General features: G+C 42.8%; 2 protein-coding genes across 2 annotated transcripts in view; both read left to right on the top strand.

Moving 5' to 3' along the window:
- Window positions 1-529: 529 nt before the first annotated feature.
- On the top strand, window positions 530-17,363 carry c19h5orf63 (chromosome 19 C5orf63 homolog). The gene is made up of 4 exons (XM_034195482.1): window positions 530-628; window positions 14,423-14,538; window positions 14,933-14,989; window positions 16,809-17,363. The coding sequence occupies exons 2-4, from the start codon at window positions 14,431-14,433 to the stop codon at window positions 16,977-16,979; spliced, it is 336 nt and encodes a 111-aa protein (XP_034051373.1). The 5' UTR covers window positions 530-628; window positions 14,423-14,430; the 3' UTR covers window positions 16,980-17,363.
- The window catches only part of mipol1 (mirror-image polydactyly 1), a 168,784-nt gene continuing 150,436 nt past the window's right edge, over window positions 583-18,930 (top strand). Inside the window, exon 1 of the mRNA XM_034195481.1 lies at window positions 583-691. Within this exon, the coding sequence (XP_034051372.1) occupies window positions 670-691 (22 nt within the window). The 5' untranslated portion in view covers window positions 583-669. The remainder of the gene's footprint in view (window positions 692-18,930) is intronic.

Raw genomic sequence — 18,930 nt, 5'->3', positions numbered from 1 at the left:
TTGAATAGGAACATTAACACAAACTCATTTCAGTAGGTGGACAATGTAACCTGAGGAATCAAAAATTTGATTTGGAGACACGACTTAATATAAACTGTAGTGGAAGGTGATGATGTGGAACACAGGAACAGGCATTAACATGTGCCCAAAGAGCCAACAAAATGCTTACACCTGGAAATGTCCACAGGATTGTCTCACAGGCATGTTCTTTCAGCAGTGAATGGGTTCTTGAAGCAGTGGCCATTCAGGGATATTTTAACTTCCACTATCAAGTGAACCAAACTGTTTCTGCCAGAGCAGCAAAGGAGCTCTTTAATTTCCAGAAGTATTATTTATCAATCTGAGAGGGTCAAGTGGTTCGTAGGTGTGAACATATTTTTTAAAACAACACATAAGCTTGCTTTTTATTTTTCTCCTTTAGCCCACACTTTACTCCAGGAGGTGGCAATAATGCACTTAAAAGCTACTTGTCGCCTGTCAAAAACAAAAAAACGACGAGGAAGAAGACGGGGGGGGGGGGGGGGTTTGGGGTTAGCTGAGAGGCTGTTGCTGAACTTTCGTTAAAAGTATCATTTTTCTCACTTTCATTAAAAATCTTAAATCGCCTGGACCTTTCCACCTGGGTTCGGTGAGTTTACCGACAGGAGCTGGTTGTCGAGCGTCTAGGTGATGGCGCTGATTTCGGCTAAATGTGTGTGTGAGACCTGATTTTGCTAATTACCTGTTGTCAATGTGTTAATGTTTTTTATTTTGAAAAGAGCGAACCTTTTTAGCCTTTTAAGCATTTTTATGATGCTTTAAATGTTACATTAATTTATAACAACAGTTCAACTAAAAAAGAAAAAAAAAAACAGGTTTGAAAATAAGTGGTTCAGGAAGTATTTCGGGATTTTGAATGTTCTTCTTCTGTGGTGTTCTTGCTTTGTGACTGCTGTTGTCCACCTTTACCTTGAGGCGTGAGGAGAAATATTTAATTCCAACTTTCTTATTTCATGAGCGAAAGTACAAATAAGGTAAACCACATAACAGATTTATTCCAGTAATATTAGGTCTTTTTTTGGCCAAGGTCTGAAAAAAATTAGTAGAAAACTGAAAATTACTGGATGCAATCCTTTAACCATTCCACCCAACATATTGAAAGTCCCCTTGTGTCCTCCTTGAGGTTTTCCTGCTATGACGTCATGATGCCACGAGTGTCATGGATGTTGAAAATGGTGTTTCACACGTTCATCATTTAGTTATTTGCAGTGGTATGTGTATCTTCATTGTTTGATAGACAAGATTGCTTCAAAGTGAAACAGATATGATTGATATTTGACTCCTGCTATTGCAAAGATGGTTGTGAGCGAACGTGTGGCTGCAAGAAGTCATGTCTGTTTTTTACAATTCTGTGTGGCCATTGTCATTGTCAGAGCGTTCCATGATGCATATTACAAAATGGCTGACGCACATCCAAAATGTCCTTTTAACTATCTGATCTTACCCTAACTGCTTTTCAAAATGGCTGATGCACAAAATGTCCTTGTATTTGCCATGGCTATCTGATCTTTTAATAGCTGTGTAATTGAGAAAACCATCTGATATTTGTATAGCTGTCTAACTGATAAACCCAAAGTATTTGCATCTGTTTGGAAATGGCATGATGGAACACTGATTTATTGTTTAGCATCCATACACAAACACTGAGATTTTTCCGTAACAACCTTGACTGCAATGTGAGCAGACACCTGCTTATAACCGCCTACTTCACTTTGCAGCCAATCACATAGACGCTGAATCATGACAGGCTAAGGGCTGCCCACATGGGGCCGCCTTGAGGAACAGAAGTTAGCGTAGAGAGAAATTCTGGGCTCTTTGTCCCAGATGTTTGCATATGATCTGGTCCGAGACCCCAGCACTGCAGATGACACTCTGTATCAGTGTTTGAACTTTTTCAATACATCTAAACTTTGACATCCATTTCCTGTTCAGTTCTTTTTGAAATCACTCACCACATAAAAGAACCTAACACCATGGAAATGGGTGCAGCATTTCAGAAAAAAACAGATATTTGTGTGTCAGCCACTGATGAAGACCATGACTTTGATGGAAAAGAGAGCAAAGATGAGTTCAATTCCGGTTCACTGGTACTCAGAAGTGAAACATTTGATTTTGAGATGGCTGATGAGGATCATTTTAATGAACATTACTTCATCCATCACTGAAAATTCACAAAAATGAAAAGCCCCTTAATAACTTTCCATGTAGGCACAGTCTGATTCAAACCGTAATACTATATTGTGAACCCAAGTCCTCAAGTTTGAAAAATTGCATAGAACACCTATCCAGGATTGTATAATGTCCTCTTTTAAGAGTATTTTGTGGTTCTTCAACATGATGACATCATAAATGAGGTCATGACATTATGATCTCGTGCTTATATTTATTTACATTCATGCCAATATTCCAAAGCTGGCTGTTTGGAATGTATGGCTGTTTAATCAAAAAGTAATCAAAAATGCACCTTTGTATACTAAATTATATATCCGGATGAGGCCATTTGTGACGTAAATACACTCAACAAAAATATAAACGCAACACTTTTGGTTTTGCTCCCATTTTGTATGAGATGAACTCAAAAGATCTAAAACTTTTTCCACATACACAATATCACCATTTCCCTCAAATATTGTTCACAAACCAGTCTAAATCTGTGATAGTGAGCACTTCTCCCTTGCTGAGATAATTCATCCCACCTCACAGGTGTGCCATATCAAGATGCTGATTAGACACCATGATTAGTGCACAGGTGTGCCTTAGACTTTCCACAATAAAAGGCCACTCTGAAAGGTGCAGTTTTGTTTTATTGGGGGGGGGGGGGGGGGGATACCAGTCAGTATCTGGTGTGACCACCATTTGCCTCATGCAGTGCAACACATCTCCTTCGCATAGAGTTGATCAGGTTGTCAACTGTGGCCTGTGGAATGTTGGTCCACTCCTCTTCAATGGCTGTGCGAAGTTGCTGGATATTGGCAGGAACTGGTACACGCTGTCGTATACGCCGGTCCAGAGCATCCCAAACATGCTCAATGGGTGACGTGCGGTGAGTATGCCGGCCATGCAAAAAATGGGACATTTTCAGCTTTCAAGAATTGTGTACAGATCCTTGCAACATGGGGCCGTGCATTATCCTGCTGCAACATGAGGTGATGTTCTTGGATGTATGGCACAACAATGGGCCTCAGGATCTCGTCACGGTATCTCTGTGCATTCAAAATGCCATCAATAAAATGCACCTGTGTTCTTCGTCCATAACAGATGCCTGCCCATACCATAACCCCACCGCCACCATGGGCCACTCGATCCACAACATTGACATCAGAAAACCGCTCACCCACACGACGCCACACACGCTGTCTGCCATCTGCCCTGAACAGTGTGAACCGGGATTCATCCGTGAAGAGAACACCTCTCCAACGTGCCAAACACCAGCGAATGTGAGCATTTGCCCACTCAAGTCGGTTACAACGACGAACTGGAGTCAGGTCGAGACCCCGATGAGGACGACGAGCATGCAGATGAGCTTCCCTGAGACGGTTTCTGACAGTTTGTGCAGAAATTCTTTAGTTATGCAAAACGATTGTTTCAGCAGCTGTCAGAGTGGCTGGTCTCAGACGATCTTGGAGGTGAACATGCTGGATGTGGAGGTCCTGGGCTGGTGTGATTACACGTGGTCTGCGGTTGTGAGGTTGGTTGGATGTACTGCCAGATCCTCTGAAACGCCTTTGGAGACGGCTTATGGTAGAGAAATGAACATTCAATATACGAGCAGCAGCTCTGGTTAACATTCCTGCTGTCAGCATGCCAATTGCACGCTCCCTCAAATCTTGCGACATCTGTGGCATTGTGCTGTGTGATAAAACTGCACCTTTCAGAGTGGCCTTTTATTGTGGGCAGTCTTAAGGCACACCTGTGCACTAATCATGGTGTCTAATCAGCATCTTGATATGGCACACCTGTGAGGTGGGATGGATTTTCTCAGCAAAGGAGAAGTGCTATCACAGATTTAGACTGGTTTGTGAACAATATTTGAGGGAAATGGTGATATTGTGTATGTGGAAAAAGTTTTAGATCTTTGAGTTCATCTCATACAAAATGGGAGCAAAACCAAAAGTGTTGCGTTTATATTTTTGTTGAGTGTATAAGCTCGGTATGTTATCAAGGCTACTGAAGGGAGAGCATACACCAATTTTTGGCTTTTTTACTAATTTGTATGACCTTTTTGCCCATTTTGACTGAACTACTTTTAGAACCTTCTTGTATCTGGTGATGATGCTCACCACAAGAATTCAGATCACCCTCAGATTATTTTTTTGGGCCGTATGACTCTCTTTTTCTCTATTGCTGCGTGACCTTGTGTGTACTGTTTCTATTCAAGCAGACGCACAACAATCGACAGCAGCTCCTTCCATGATGTAGTCACTGGTGGGGAACCGCACCTCTGTCATTTATTACCACAAGCACGCTATGCCCAATTCTGTGAGACCTCAGAAGCTGAGCAGAGTCGATCCTGAGTAGTACTTGGGTGAGTGACCTCTTAGGAAGACCAGGGGATGTGTGTGTTTCAAGTAGCACTTGGATCTGTGCTAGATCCGCTGTTGTGAGCCTGAACGCGTGGGGGCAGCAGAAAGACGAATAACAATAATAATAATACCAATAATACCTTGACCTCTGGGTTCAAGTAAATCAGTGCCCATTTCCTGTTTGTCTAAAGTTTGTAGGTTGTCTGTGCCTCTGAGTGTTGTGGTTTTCCCTCACCAAACATGCACATTAGGTTCATTCTCCTTGCAGATCTCTAGTTGAATCAGAAAAGATGTCTGGCATAAATGTGTTTGTTAGATGAAAACAAAATGACCCGCTGTGATGAGCCAAAAGGAAAAACAAGACAACTCATGGCTGAGGATCCTACATTCATGTATAACTTGCACTCATATTCCAGAAAAGGACTGATGCATGCACGCACATACTGACAGCGCATGATGCCGTGTGGCCCTAAAGTTTGTGGGACCCCAGTATATGATTATGCATATAAATTTTGTAATAAATTGGACAGAAGTTACAAACATTGTTCCACAGTGATATAATGGAAGTAGTCTCCTGTGTCTGTGTTGTAAAAATCCTGACACATCCCTGCACAAAACTTCACAGGGTGCGAAAACATAGTATTTGATTGCAGATACCAGGTCTGGAATAAATTAAATGACATTCATAAGTTATAGTTTTGAAAGAAAAACATGACAGATGCACGCTCAGATGAAGTGCGATTCTAGATCCCCTGTCCTGGCGTGGCCAGTGGGAGTGAAAAATCTAAGATCTATAAATGTTTAAAACACTCCATCCCAAAGAAAGACATTTCAATATGGACATATTTTGAATCAAAATATGATTAGTTCCCATTTCCACACTTGTTAGTGTCTGTGCAAGTTTGTGTGTTTTTTATATGATTCATATCCAGCAAGCTATTGTTGCGTTTTCTTGTAATTTTAAAGACAAAGAAGAAGAAAGTGCTGCATGAATAAACACTGTTGTAGAATGTATTTTTTTTAAATGTTAAAGCAGCAGCATTGCGTGTTTCTAGCGGGTTGGGCAGTGCCTCTGTTTGTTTATCGTTGTGTATTCCTGGAAGGCGACTTAAGTGTGCCCATGTTTTGCCCATCTTTGTTCACACAGCAGACTCTACATGTCTTCACGTTTTGGTTATGGAATCTTTTTTGTTAATCATTTCTTCAGCTTTAATGGACGCATGTTCACTTCCATGTCTTGCCCCTCATCAGCGTTTCTTTCTCTTTTAGTTTTCTTGCCCCGTTTCCAGCACTTTTTTCGCTGGTAATTAAAACAACACTTTTGTGGTAGGAAGTGGTTGCACACATTGGTGTGCAAGGAAAAAACTGGTGATGTTATTGTGTTTATTTCTGCTGTGTTACGGGCAAGGTTGGGTAGGATTACTTTGAAAGAATACATGTGGATTACATGTATGTATGTATGTACATACTTACGTTTGGATTACTTGTAATCTGATTACATTGAAATGTAATCCTTCCCAACCTTGGTTATGGGCTGTTAGGTCTCTTCCCAACCTTGGTTATGGGCTGTTAGGTCTCTTCCCAACCTTGGTTATGGGCTGTTAGGTCTGTCTATATTGAGTATGAATGTCTGATGATTATTCTCTCACCAATCATGACTGACTCTTCTCTTGTGAACTAAATGGATTTTATCTCTGATTGGCTCAAAAATACATCCCCCACCACCACCACACACACAAACACATTTTCATTTCCAAAATTTCAAAAGTTTGAGAGTTATAATGCATTATCGTTGACTATAACTATTGTTTTAAATATGAAGTTAATTGGAATAGTAGGTTTAATGCATGGAAACCACCAGCAATATTGCAATGACTGATACCAGCTTATAAGTGTACTGTACCCTCATGTAACTGCATCTTAACCATAGGATAGCTTGCACTGGTAATATAACCTAGTAACAGTCCCATGTTGTCATGGAAACCATTTTGAACTCCTAGGATCCACCTGTAGGTTGTGTTATACAATATTTTGTTTGAGTCCCCTAAATTGAAGCACACTGCTTTCATGCCTGCTATTTTTGTTCACACCAAACTGAAAAGTCAGAATGTCAGAAACCTAATGAGAAACAAAGGCCCAAAATAAGTAGACTCAATCCCGATCAACCTGAACTATGGTCCATTATGTTTGCAGTGTGAAAACACTTCATTATAGTTTGGACTTTCGGATCAGTATGGCTTTGTATGGTTGGATAAAACCTTAGCTTTTTGTGAGGTTATAGCTTAATTTGCCTCCTTAATATCACAAATTATTCACATTTATTTGATTAAAATGAGTGACTCTCTCCACTTACAGTGCATCCAGAAAGTGTTCACAGCACTTCACTTTTTCCACATTTTTTTTTAATGTTACAGCCTTATTCCAAAAGGGAAGTAATTCATTTTTTCCTCAAAATTCAAAACACAATACCCAATCATGACAATGTGAAAAAAGGTTTTTTATTTTTTTATTTTTGCAAATATATGTATATATAGAAAAAATGAAGTGTCCAGCCCCTCTCCAGGAGTTGGGTACCAGAGCCCAAGCTGTGCGTGGAGGTGAGCCCGACTATCTCTAGTCGGTATCTCTCAACCTCCTGCACAAGCTCAGGCTCCTTCCCCCCTAGCGAGGTGACATTTCACGTCCCAACAGCCAGGGGCTGTGAGCATGGACCGGGCCGCTGGGCCACCCGCCCTCTACCGTCCTCGACCGCCACCCAATCCTCTCTGCACCTGACCCCCATGGCCCCCTCTGCAGGTGGTGAACCCACAAGAGGGCGGACCCACGTCGCTCTTTTGGGCTGAGCCCGGCTGGGCCCCATGGGCTAATGCCCGACCATCAGGCGCTCGCGCGCGAGCCCCAACCCCAGGCCTGGCTCCAGGGTGTGACCCCAGCTCCGCCATACCGGGCGACGTCTCGGTCCTTGATTTTTTTTTTTTTTTTTACTGGTCATGGAGGTTCTGAACTACCCTTAGTCTGACCCGTCACCTAGGACCTGTTTGCCTTGGGAGACCCTACAGGGAGCACAAAGCCCCCGACAACATAGCTCCTAGGATCATCCGGGTACGCAATCTCCCCCACCACGATAAGGTGGCAGCTAGAGGGGGAGCCGAGCAGCAGTGCAGAGTACCCGACCTTCCTGGAGTCCCTGGGAGGGGTACTAGATAGCGCTCCGACTGGGGGATTTCAATGCCCACGTGGGCGGCGACAGTGAGACCTGGAGGGGGGTGATCGGGAAGCACGGCCTCCCTGATCTGAACCCGAGTGGTGTTCATTTGTTGGACTTCTGTGGTAGTCACAGTTTGTCCATCACGAACACCATGTTCGAGCACAAGGGTGTCCATAAGTGCACGTGGCACCAGGACACCCTGAGCCGGAGGTCCATGATCGACTTTGCTTTGTAGTCATATCATCTGACCTTCGGCCACGTGTCTCAGACACTTGAGTGAAGAGGGGAGCAGAGCTGTCGACCGATCACCACCTGGTGGTGAGTTGGATCCGCTGGGAGGGGAGGAAGCCGGTCACACCTGGCAGGCCCAAACGTATCGTGAGGGTCTGCTGGGAACGACTGGCGGAACCCTCTGTCAACGAGGTCTTCAACTCCCACCTCCAGGAGAGCTTCTCCCAGATCTCGGGGGAGGTTTGAGACATGGAGTCCAAGTGGACCATGTTCTCCACCTCCATTGTCGATGCGGCCGCTCGTAGCTGTGGTCGCAAGGTCTCTGGTGCCTGTCGCGGCGGCAATCCCCGAACCCGGTGGTGGACACCGTAAGTAAGGGATGCCGTCAATCTGAAGAAGGAGTCCTACTTATCTTTTTTGGTAGGTGGGACCCCAGAGGCAGCTGACAGGTACCGGCAGGCTAGGCGTGCCGCAGCCCGTGCGGTCGCAGAGGCAAAAACTCGGGTCTGGGAGGAGTTCGAGGAGGCTATGGAGGAGGACTATCGGTCGGCCTCGAAGAGATTCTGGCAAACCATCTAACGCCTCAGGAGGTGGAAGCAGCTCTCCACCAGCACTGTTTACGGTGCGGGTGGGGAGCTGTTGACCCTGACTGGGGATGTTGTCGGGCGGTGGAAGGAGTACTTCGAGGATCTCCTCAATCCCATCGTCACGTCTCCCGAAGAGGAAGCAGAGACTGGGGACTCAGAGGCGGACTCATCCATTACCCAGGCCGAAGTCACCGAGGTGGTTAGAAAGCTCCTTGGTGGCAAGGCTCCTGGGGTGGATGAAGTCTGTCCTGAGTACCTTAAGTCTCTGGATGTTGTGGGACTGTCTTGGCTGACACGCCTCTGCAACGATCGGGGGCAGTACCTCTGGATTGGCAGACCGGGGTGGTGGTCCCTCTGTTTAAGAAGGGTGACCGGAGGGTGTGTTCCAACTACAACCCCTGGCAAAAATTATGGAATCACCGGCCTCGGAGGATGTTCATTCAGTTGTTTAATTTTGTAGAAAAAAAGCAGATCACAGACATGACACAAAACTAAAGTCATTCCAAATGGCAACTTTCTGGCTTTAAAGGTGATAGAGAGAGGTTGAATGGGGCATTAATCCTTATTCTGTGATGTGATATGTAGCCCCCAAAAAATTGGTTGGGTCTGTAATGGCTCAGAACCTTCCTAAAAGGCTCTCTGAAACAGCTATGTTACTATGCTGGGTTTAGAATGCCTCGTTTGCCTTTAATGGCATTGTTTCGGAGCTTATTTGGCAACCTCATTATGAAATGCAAGTAGGTGGCGCTGATCGGTTCCCATTGTTTGATTGGCTGCCCTTGCTCTCACTGAAAAGAAAGCATTATTTATTTATTTTCATTGCTTTTATATTTTCTGTTGTGTTTCTATTCAGGTTTTTTTTGCCTCTTTCTCTAAAATTGTGTATAATAATCATTACATTATTAATATATAAACAAAAATAAATTTAAGAAATAGTACAATTTGAAAACAAATGCACCCGAACGTGATGACAGCTGCAATGCTAACTTTTAACATTGAAAATCCCATAGACATGCTAACGCGTTAGCATCGCTCCCGTTTTTAAGTTATAAAATGTATCTATCAACTGTTTCAGAAGAACATAACAGGTCGGTTTAACATAGAAAAGGTAAATAATACTCACAGACGTATGCTCTTTAGGGTTTTAGCAGGAGAAAATTAAGCAAAAGAAAGAAAGAATAATCGAAGCATTGCTTCAATCTGCGAAGCACTGCTTCGATTGGTTCAAGGTTCAAAGCAAAGCCGCACTGCAGAAAAGTTGTTTACGGACCCGCTGCAGGGTCTGTAATCAATACAGAAATGATCATTTTCCTGACAAACACCCCCTAAAACAACGGCCACTCTGAAGGACCGATAAGCACAAAGCTTATTGATGTCGGTGGATCGAGTCATTTCTTAGCGATACCCAAAAGGAACCGGTTCTCGATACACATCCCTAGCTGCTAAGGGGTTAGTTCATTCCCTTTAGAGGAACAAACCAGAGCTAACGTGCCATTCTACATGCAATTCTTACAACAGGAATATGGCGCAACACAAATTTAAAACAAAAGAAAATTTGATACTCACAGGCTGTACTGATCGGGGTTGATTTTGTTGCAGAGTCGGAACTGACCCTCTACTGAGTATTAAATGCTGACTGAAGCCAGCTCGAAATCGTGCAAGGTTTGTGAAACAGTCCTCCGTGAAATGCGCAGAGCAAAGAAATAGTCGGCGGTTGTATGTACTGGGGATGCGGTTAAAAATGAATAAAAGCCAGTGATCGCGTACATTGCTTTCCGTGGGAAGATCGTAGTCCGCTAAAACAGCCTGGGAAAGCACACCTGTAGCTCGCCATTGCTTCTCTTCGAGTGTTACGAATGGGTGGGCACAACCTTATGAATAATTCATTTTGAAGGGGCGTGTGTGAAAGGGGGTGGGTGTGTGTGTGTGTGGGGGGCTATTGGTGAAAAAGTGACGTAAGTTTTCTCTCAAAAACGAATTGGCCTGTTTTCTAGGGGCAATTCAAAAAAGGAGAAATACTTGAAACAGAGGTTCTGAAACTTGCTGGCACTTCGTGTGTATTCCCCACAGCGGGGAGACTCTAAACTAACACCAAAAACATGAAAAAGATGATTTTGATTCTCTATCCCCTTTTAAGAAACACTATAAGAAATCAAGAAAAAAAATTGTGGCAGTCAGTAATGGTTACTTTTTTAGACCAAGCAGAGGGAAAAAGATATGGACTCACTCAATTCTGACGAATAAATTATGGAATCACCCTGTAAATTTTCATCCCCAAAACTAACACCTGCATCAAATCAGATCTGCTCGTTAGTCTGCATCTAAAAAGGAGTGATCACACCTTGGAGAGCTGTTGCACCAAGTGGACTGACATGAATCCTGGCTCCAACATGAGAGATGTCAATTGAAACAAAGGAGAGGATTATCAAACTCTTAAGAGGGTAAATCATCACGCAATGTTGCAAGAGATGTTGGTTGTTCACAGTCAGCTGTGTCTAAACTCTGGACCAAATACAAACATGGGAAGGTTGTTAAAGGCAAACATACTGGTAGACCAAGGAAGACATCAAAGCATCAAGACAGAAAACTTAAAGCAGTGTGTCTCAAAAATTTAAAATGCACAACAAAACAAATGAACGAATGGGAGGAAACTGGGGCTGCATGTCAGGTAAAGGCACTGGGGAGATGGCTGTCATTACATCATCAATAAATGCACAAGTTTACGTTGATATTTTGGACACTTTTCTTATCCCATCAATTGAAAGGATGTTTGGGGATGGTGAAATCATTTTTCAAGATGATAATGCATCTTGCCATAGAGCAAAAACTGTGAAAGCATTCCTTGCAAAAAGACACATAGGGTCAATGTCATGGCCTGCAAATAGTCCGGATCTTAATCCAATTGAAAATCTTTGGTGGAAGTTGAAGAAAATGGTCCATGACAAGGCTCCAACCTGCAAAGCTGATCTGGCAACAGCAATCAGAGAAAGTTGGAGCCAGATTGATGAAGAGTACTGTTTGTCACTCATTAAGTCCATGCCTCAGAGACTGCAAGCTGTTATAAAAGCCAGAGGTGGTGCAACAAAATACTAGCGATGTGTTGGAGCGTTCTTTTGTTTTTCATGATTCCATAATTTTTTCCTCAGAATTGAGTGATTCCATATTTTTTTCCCTCTGCTTGGTCTAAAAAAGTAACCGTTACTGACTGCCACAATTTTTTTCCTGATTTCTTATAGTGTTTCTTAAAGCCAGAAAGTTGCCATTTGAAATGACTTTAGTTTTGTGTCATGTCTGTGATCTGCTTTTTTCCTACAAAATTAAACAACTGAATGAACATCCTCCAAGGCCGGTGATTCCATAATTTTTGCCAGGGGTTGTATAGGGGGATCACACTCCTCAGCCTGCCCGGTAAGGTCTATTTCAGAGTACTGGAGAGGAGAATTCAACCGATGGTCGAACCTCAGATTCAGAAGGAGCAGTGTGGTTTTCGTCCTGGTCGCGGCACACTGGACCAGCTCTACACGCTCCATCGGGTGCTCGAGGGTTCATGGGAGTTCGCCCAACCAGTCCACATGTGTTTTGTGGATCTGGAGAAGGCGTTCGACCGTGTCCCTCGGGACACCCTGTGGGGAGTGCTCCGGGAGTACGGGGTCCGGGGTCCTTTGCTAAGGGCTATCCGGTCCCTGTACGACCCCAGCAGGAGCTTGGTTCGCATTGCCGGTAGTAAGTCAAACCTGTTTCCAGTGCACGTTGGCCTCCGCCAGGGCTGCCCTTTGTCACCGGTTCTGTTCATTATTTTTATGGACAGAATTTCTAGGCACAGCCAGGGTGTAGAGGGGGTCTGGTTTGGGAACCGCAGAATCTCGTCTCTGCTGTTTGCGGACGATGTGGTTCTGTAGGCTTCGTCCACTCAGGACCTTCAGCGTGCAGTGGGGCGGTTTGCGGCCGAGTGTGAAGCGTCCGGGATGAAAATCAGCAACTCCAAATCCGAGGCCATGGTTCTCGACCGGAAAAAGGTGCTTTGAGAGAGCTGAGTAGGGGGACAAAGCTCTTGATTTACCGATCGATCTACGTTCCGATCCTCACCTATGGTCATGAGATTTGGCTCATGACCAAAAGAATGACATCGCGAGTACAAGCGGCCGAGATGAGTTTCCTCCGCAGGGTGGCTGGGCGCTCCCTTAGAGATAGGGTGAGGAGCTTGGTCACTCGGGAGGAGCTCGGAGTCGAGCCGCTCCTCCTCCACGTCGAAAGGAGTCAGTTCAGGTGGCTCGGGCATCTTTTCCGGATGCCCCCTGGACGCCTCGCTGGAGAGGTGTTCCAGGCACGTCCCATTGGGAGGAGGTCCCGGGGAAGACCCAGGACACGCTGGAGGGACTACATCTCTAGGCTGGCTTGGGAACACCTTGTGGTTCCCCCGGAGGAGCTGGGGGAGGTGTGTGTGGATCGGGAGGTCTGGGCTGCTTTGCTTGAGCTGCTGCCCCCGCGACCCGACTCTGGATAAAGCGGAAGAAAATGGATACATACGTATATATAATATAATACTGAAGGATTTGGATGGGTTTTTTCCCCATTCAAGCACATAGAAATTCTGTTCAGCTGCGCTTTGAGCTGCTGTTTCATAGCATTCTACGGCCCCGGGACTCTGATTTTTCAGCACACATTTTCAGCAACAATTCAGTTAATTTTTTTGGGGAAATCCTTGCTTGGCGGCACAGACAATTTGAACCTGAGAGCCGGGCGGAAATTTGCCACCACCCATGGCTATAACACTGTGGAAGAGACCTCTCTCAAACAGCTCCGCTTCAGTTCAGAAACCTCCCCCTTTCCCTCCCTTCCTTACACTTGGCAACAAACAAAGCAGAGAGCATGCAGCACTTCTCCTTTCCAATACCGGCTCCTCTCCTGTGTTGGAAAATGTCACAGGTTGTATCGGTTTTCCAATACTTGAATTACGATACTGGATCGGATCGATCCCATCCTTACTTCATAATAATGTTGAAAGGTTTTGTGAATTAACCATATGTTGCAAAACATTTAAATAAAGTTTTGTGTTAAGAGCGTGTTATACTCCTTCCTAAGTGCAGGACCAACAAATTGAAAAACTCCTTTGTCCCTCAGGCCATCAGACTGTACAACTCCTCAGCTGAGGGGAGGAGGAGTAACAGGAAGACAGAGGATGGGAAGGAGAGGAACAGTAGTAGCCAGTAAACCAGTAGCAATCAGTATGTCTGGTATTTATATTTGTGTGTTTATATTTATATTTGCAAATTGTTTTTTTTATTTTTTTTTTTAACTTTCACTTTTGATGCTCTGTGTGCTTCTTACTCTGTGTGCTACTATACAATGTTGCTAGAACCTCAATTTCCCTGAGGGAGTCTTCCCATTAATAAAGTTCTATCTAATCTAATGTAATCTAAGTTTTGACATTTTTTTTGACACATTTTAGCACAGCCAAATATCGGCCTCCAAACCTTGTCAATGATTTGTATCGGCCCTTAGAAATCCATATTGGTTGACCCCTACTATAGATGACGTCAGGACTTAAGCACATCGTTTGAGCGCAACATTGTGATGTGAAGCCAAACTAACTGAACCAAATGCATGCAAATATGAATGCTGGTTCTGACCTAGTTTCAGAATTTAAGGTGTGAAAACACCTGATTAAATTGAACATCTGTTGATGCTGTTCATCTTCCCTCACTGTGCTTGGTCAGCTCCCTCTGTTTGGCTGGACTGGGGGGGGGGGGTTATCTACAGGTTGACTCAGGATTTTTCAGATTAGTTACAGCTAGTTTTTTTTTTTTTTTTTTGTCTGCTGTTTCTTTTCTCAGACTACAAAATGTTTTTCCTGACTTTGAGAAGTGTTCATCACTCACAACTTTCAACTCTTGGGCTTCGTAGAGTTTTCTCCCAGAGGACTTTACCCACTCTCACTCTGTTCACAAAGGTAAACACAAAGCATAAGTGTTAACTTATTTTTGTGAGTTACGGTGTCACTACTGGTTGTCATGAGAGGAATAACTTATTAAAACTTTCAGTGAGCATGACGATCTAGAAATTGCCTTTAAAAAAAAAAAGTCATTGTAAGACAGTGGTTTTGGTTTTGATAATTTTTAATCAATAACTCAAAACCTGCTCATATTTAGATTAAAAATAACAGTCCATGAATATAATTTGGTCTGTGTCTAGAAAGCTTGTTGGCCCTTGGTAGAGTTATGGACTGTAGTTATTATTGTGAAGCCTTCAGTGTTTACAACGCCAGCTTTGTCATTTCTGTTGTTACATTAACAATGATAATCAACCTATAAACAGCCTGTGTTCTGTGTAATCTTTCCATGCAGGATCCGTGTCCCCTGTGTGATGAAGCTAAAGAAATCCTTGAACCTTACAAACACCGGGTGAGAGCAGACTCACAATGAATCATTTGGGTTTCATTGCCAATGAAACATGGTTTAAATATTTCTTGTTGTCAAACAGTGAAGTTAAATTTGTGCCGCTTTGTGATCAGCAATTTATTTGCTACAGAGTTGAGCTGATACAGTTTGATTAAATTTGATATTTCCTATAAAAATATGTACTAGCCTCATAATCCAGGCCCATTCACTTTGCAAATAAATGTGCTTTGTTGTACCAGAAATGTAGCTGACCACAGTTAGGGGACAGATCATTGAAAAGTGATTTGTTTTCAAACTCCACTTTTTTTTTTTTATCATGTAATAAGCACAATAGCACATTGTTGCTTTTTAGTGCAGCAGTTAAGGTTAAGAATCTGTTGATGACACAAGCACCAAATTTGCTATAAATACTTCTGAGAAGTCCTTTTCCTCCAAAAAAAAAAGAAAAAAAAAAGCGGCCACATGAAATTTAAATTTTGGGGGTGAATAATGTTGAAGTCACTGAAAGATCTGTTCACAAGTCCATTCTGGAAGGTTCCAGTCTTCATGCACTGATATTGGTGCAAACTCCATCACAGAGAATATTTCTGTGTGCTGCCCATAGGTAAGAGTTAGGTAACCAGTCAGGATTAGTGTTGAGCCAAAGAACATGGGTGGCTTTAAAAGCAACAGTACCTCTACTACTAAACCCTTACACCCCAAACACTATCACATGTTCTACAGCATGCATGGATGTATGTAAGTCCCTTCGGCTGCTCTCTTGTTTTACCCTCGGGGTTGCCACAGCAGATCCGAGGTGGATCTGCATGTACACTTATTAAAAACATACTACTTCTTTTTCTTTCGGCTGTTCCTGTTAGGGGTTGCCACAGCAGATCAATCGTTTCCATCTCACCCTGTCCTCAGTATCTTCCTCTGTCACACCAGCCACCTGCATGTCTTCCCTCAGCACATCCATCCATCATATCAGCCAGCTCTCTCCCTTTACCAGTCATACTACCAACATTCAAAGTCCCCACTCTTATTTCCATCCTTCTAGTTTTCCTCTTCTCCCGCTGTTTGTGGAAACGTTCTCCTCTTCTTCGTCATCGCCCAGCAGAAGCCCAATTTCCACCGAGACCCTGTTGGGCAACAGTACTGGTGCCAGATATTGTTAACCCGGGCCTCGACTGATTTGTTATGGAAATTCACTTCTTACTCTGCACAGTTGGGTTGGCTTGTTTTACGCCGGATGCCCTTCCTGACGCAACCCTCCTCATTTATCCGGGCTTGGGTCTGGCACTCAGAATGTACTGGCTGCACACCCCATGTGGCTGAGTTACACTTATTAAAAATGTACAATCCATCCAAAAAGCATGAAAATATTGCCTGAAGTTGGATTGCGCAAATATGTCACAAAAATACACATTTCTGGACACCATCTTGAAGAAATGGCTACTATCTTGGAAATTGAAGTGGCTGATTCCTTTTTTTTTTTTTTTTTTTCAAGAAGTACCATTGCGCTAAATTTGGTGTTTGCATCACTAACTGAAAGATTCTTATGAGATGTGTGTGTGTGTGCGTGTGCGCGCGTGCATTTATCTGCTGCACTATTTGGAGACACACCATCCATGTAATATAACCTTAGGCCGGCTTTTATACATTTACTGTTTCTGCGGACAAACTTAAATTTCTCTGTTAATGTTGTGAGGAAACATTGTCTCATTGGGTTAGAAGAACAAATTAAGACAAAGATGAGTTTTCACATTCCTCCACATTACAGTTTTGTGAATATGATGCCACCCACTGAGGGTTGTTTTTAATGGTTTTCTTCTGTGTTCAGTTTGTTTTTCAGCAGGTGGACATCAGTCTGCCACAGAACAGAATGTGGCTTGACAGATACAAGTTTGACATTCCTGTCTTTCATCTGAATGGACAGTTTGTGATGAAACACAGAGTGGACATTGCCCTGTTAGAGCAACTGCTGCAGGACACAGAGAAGCATAAAATATGACATGTACCATGATCTATTTCTACCCATCTCTCTGGCATTGAACATCCAGCATCTTCACAGTATTCAACAATAAATCAGTATTTTTCCTTATTTTGTTCTTTATAGTTTTCTTGGTAATTTCATATTGTTGAATGTTGCAGGAATTGCTATATTGTAAAATAGAAAATGTTTCTAGTGACAAAAATGCTATGTGAAGTACGCACTCTGAGTGCTGCATAAAGCTACCAAAGGTCACGTAGTTTGGAAGAAAAATTTGAGTAAATGTGTTGAGGATGTGAACAAATTGCTGACATCAGTCATGAAACAATTTCATAACTGAGGAACATACATTTGTTTTTAAGATACCGAAAGAATGCATCATGTTATAGTACACAGACAAGAGAAAACCCCATGTATTTGCATCATATTGCTGAAAAATGGGATTCATCATTAAAAATTTTTAAATTATGACTTCCTTTTGTCTGTGAATGTTCATTTTGCCACACTTAAAACATGTTTATTTAGTCAAAAGTTTGAGATATTTGTTAATAAAGCTGCTGGAATGGCCCAGCCAATCAGCTGACTTGAATCCAATAGGAAATCTATGGAAAGAACTAAAGATCAGAGTTCATAGAAGAGCTCCACAGAACCTTCAATTTGTAACAAGCTGAAAATTTCAGGAAATGTTTAGAAAACTGTCAGGAATAACATGCTCAAAGTCCCCAAGAATCCCCCTTGGGGCTTTTGAGAAATTCAAGGTGGCATCCAAGATGGCTCCATTGTACTATTTTATCATATTTTATGCTTAAACCATCATAAAATGCAAATCAATCAATCAATCAACTTTTTTCTTATATAGCGCCAAATCACAACAAACAGTTGCCCCAAGGCGCTCATAATAATAAGTATAAATATAAATAATGAGTATAAATATACAACCCCAATTCCAATGAAGTTGGGACGTTGTGTGAAATGTAAATCAAAACAATACAATGATTTGCAAATCCTCTTCAACCTATATTCAGTTGAATACACCATAAAGACAAGATATTTAATGTTCAAACTGATAAACTTTGTTTTTGTGCAAATATTTACTCATTTTGAAATGGATTCCTACAACACGTTTCAAAAAAGCTGGGACAGTGGTATGTTTACTACTGTGTTACATCACCTTTCCTTCTAACAACACTCAATAAGCGTTTGCACATTGAGCAGAGTGTTTGGCGAAATGGGGCAGTCAGTGTCAACTGGAATCAAAATGTCCTCCAGTTTCCATCCCCAAGCTGTTGGCTGCAAGGGCCTCCACATCCATTTCTGAACAGTGACATATGTTCTGAATGAATATTGCTTGGCTGCAGCACTTGTTGGAAGCAAATTGGCCAACTGGAAGCATGAGGAAAATGACGTTCTCCTGATTGCCTTCTTGTAGGTGTTCTAGTGATGCACAACAGGATGCACTGTATCCTCAGTCTTTCTCGTCCCAGATCTGATGGAAGATTATCGGGTGTAGGCTTTTCTACAGGCAGTGTGAAGTGCCAGTGGCTCCTGTATCTGTAGACGTTCATGAAGACCATCCTGTCTCTCAAGGCTTGCAGCTAGGAGAGTTGTTCTTCCTTTGGGTCCAACTTGCACAAAATCTTTGATGCAGAAGTCCTTACAAATGATGCACAACTCCATCTCTAGCTGTGAGAAGTCAAACAATATTTAATATCCATTGACCACAGATATTCATAAATATGAATTCCTTCTGAACCTAGGATTTCACGTGTGAATGTTTACAGTTCTCCTTAGAGGTACTTTCTCCAGTTTTGATGTCTGCAATTTTTTAACACAGAGTGGCCCACCTAATAACCACACATGATACTGCACACATGGTCATGGGCCCTGAAACATTACAAAATTGCACCTAATCAAGTGGTTGGATGGAACGAAACACTTTCACTGATGTAATGAAGGAACCTCCTATGTGTAT

The sequence above is a fragment of the Thalassophryne amazonica genome, chromosome 19 (assembly GCF_902500255.1).
Source record: "Thalassophryne amazonica chromosome 19, fThaAma1.1, whole genome shotgun sequence".
In the NCBI taxonomy this organism is placed as follows: Eukaryota; Metazoa; Chordata; class Actinopteri; order Batrachoidiformes; family Batrachoididae; genus Thalassophryne; species Thalassophryne amazonica.
This window is presented reverse-complemented; position numbering and strand designations above follow the sequence as displayed.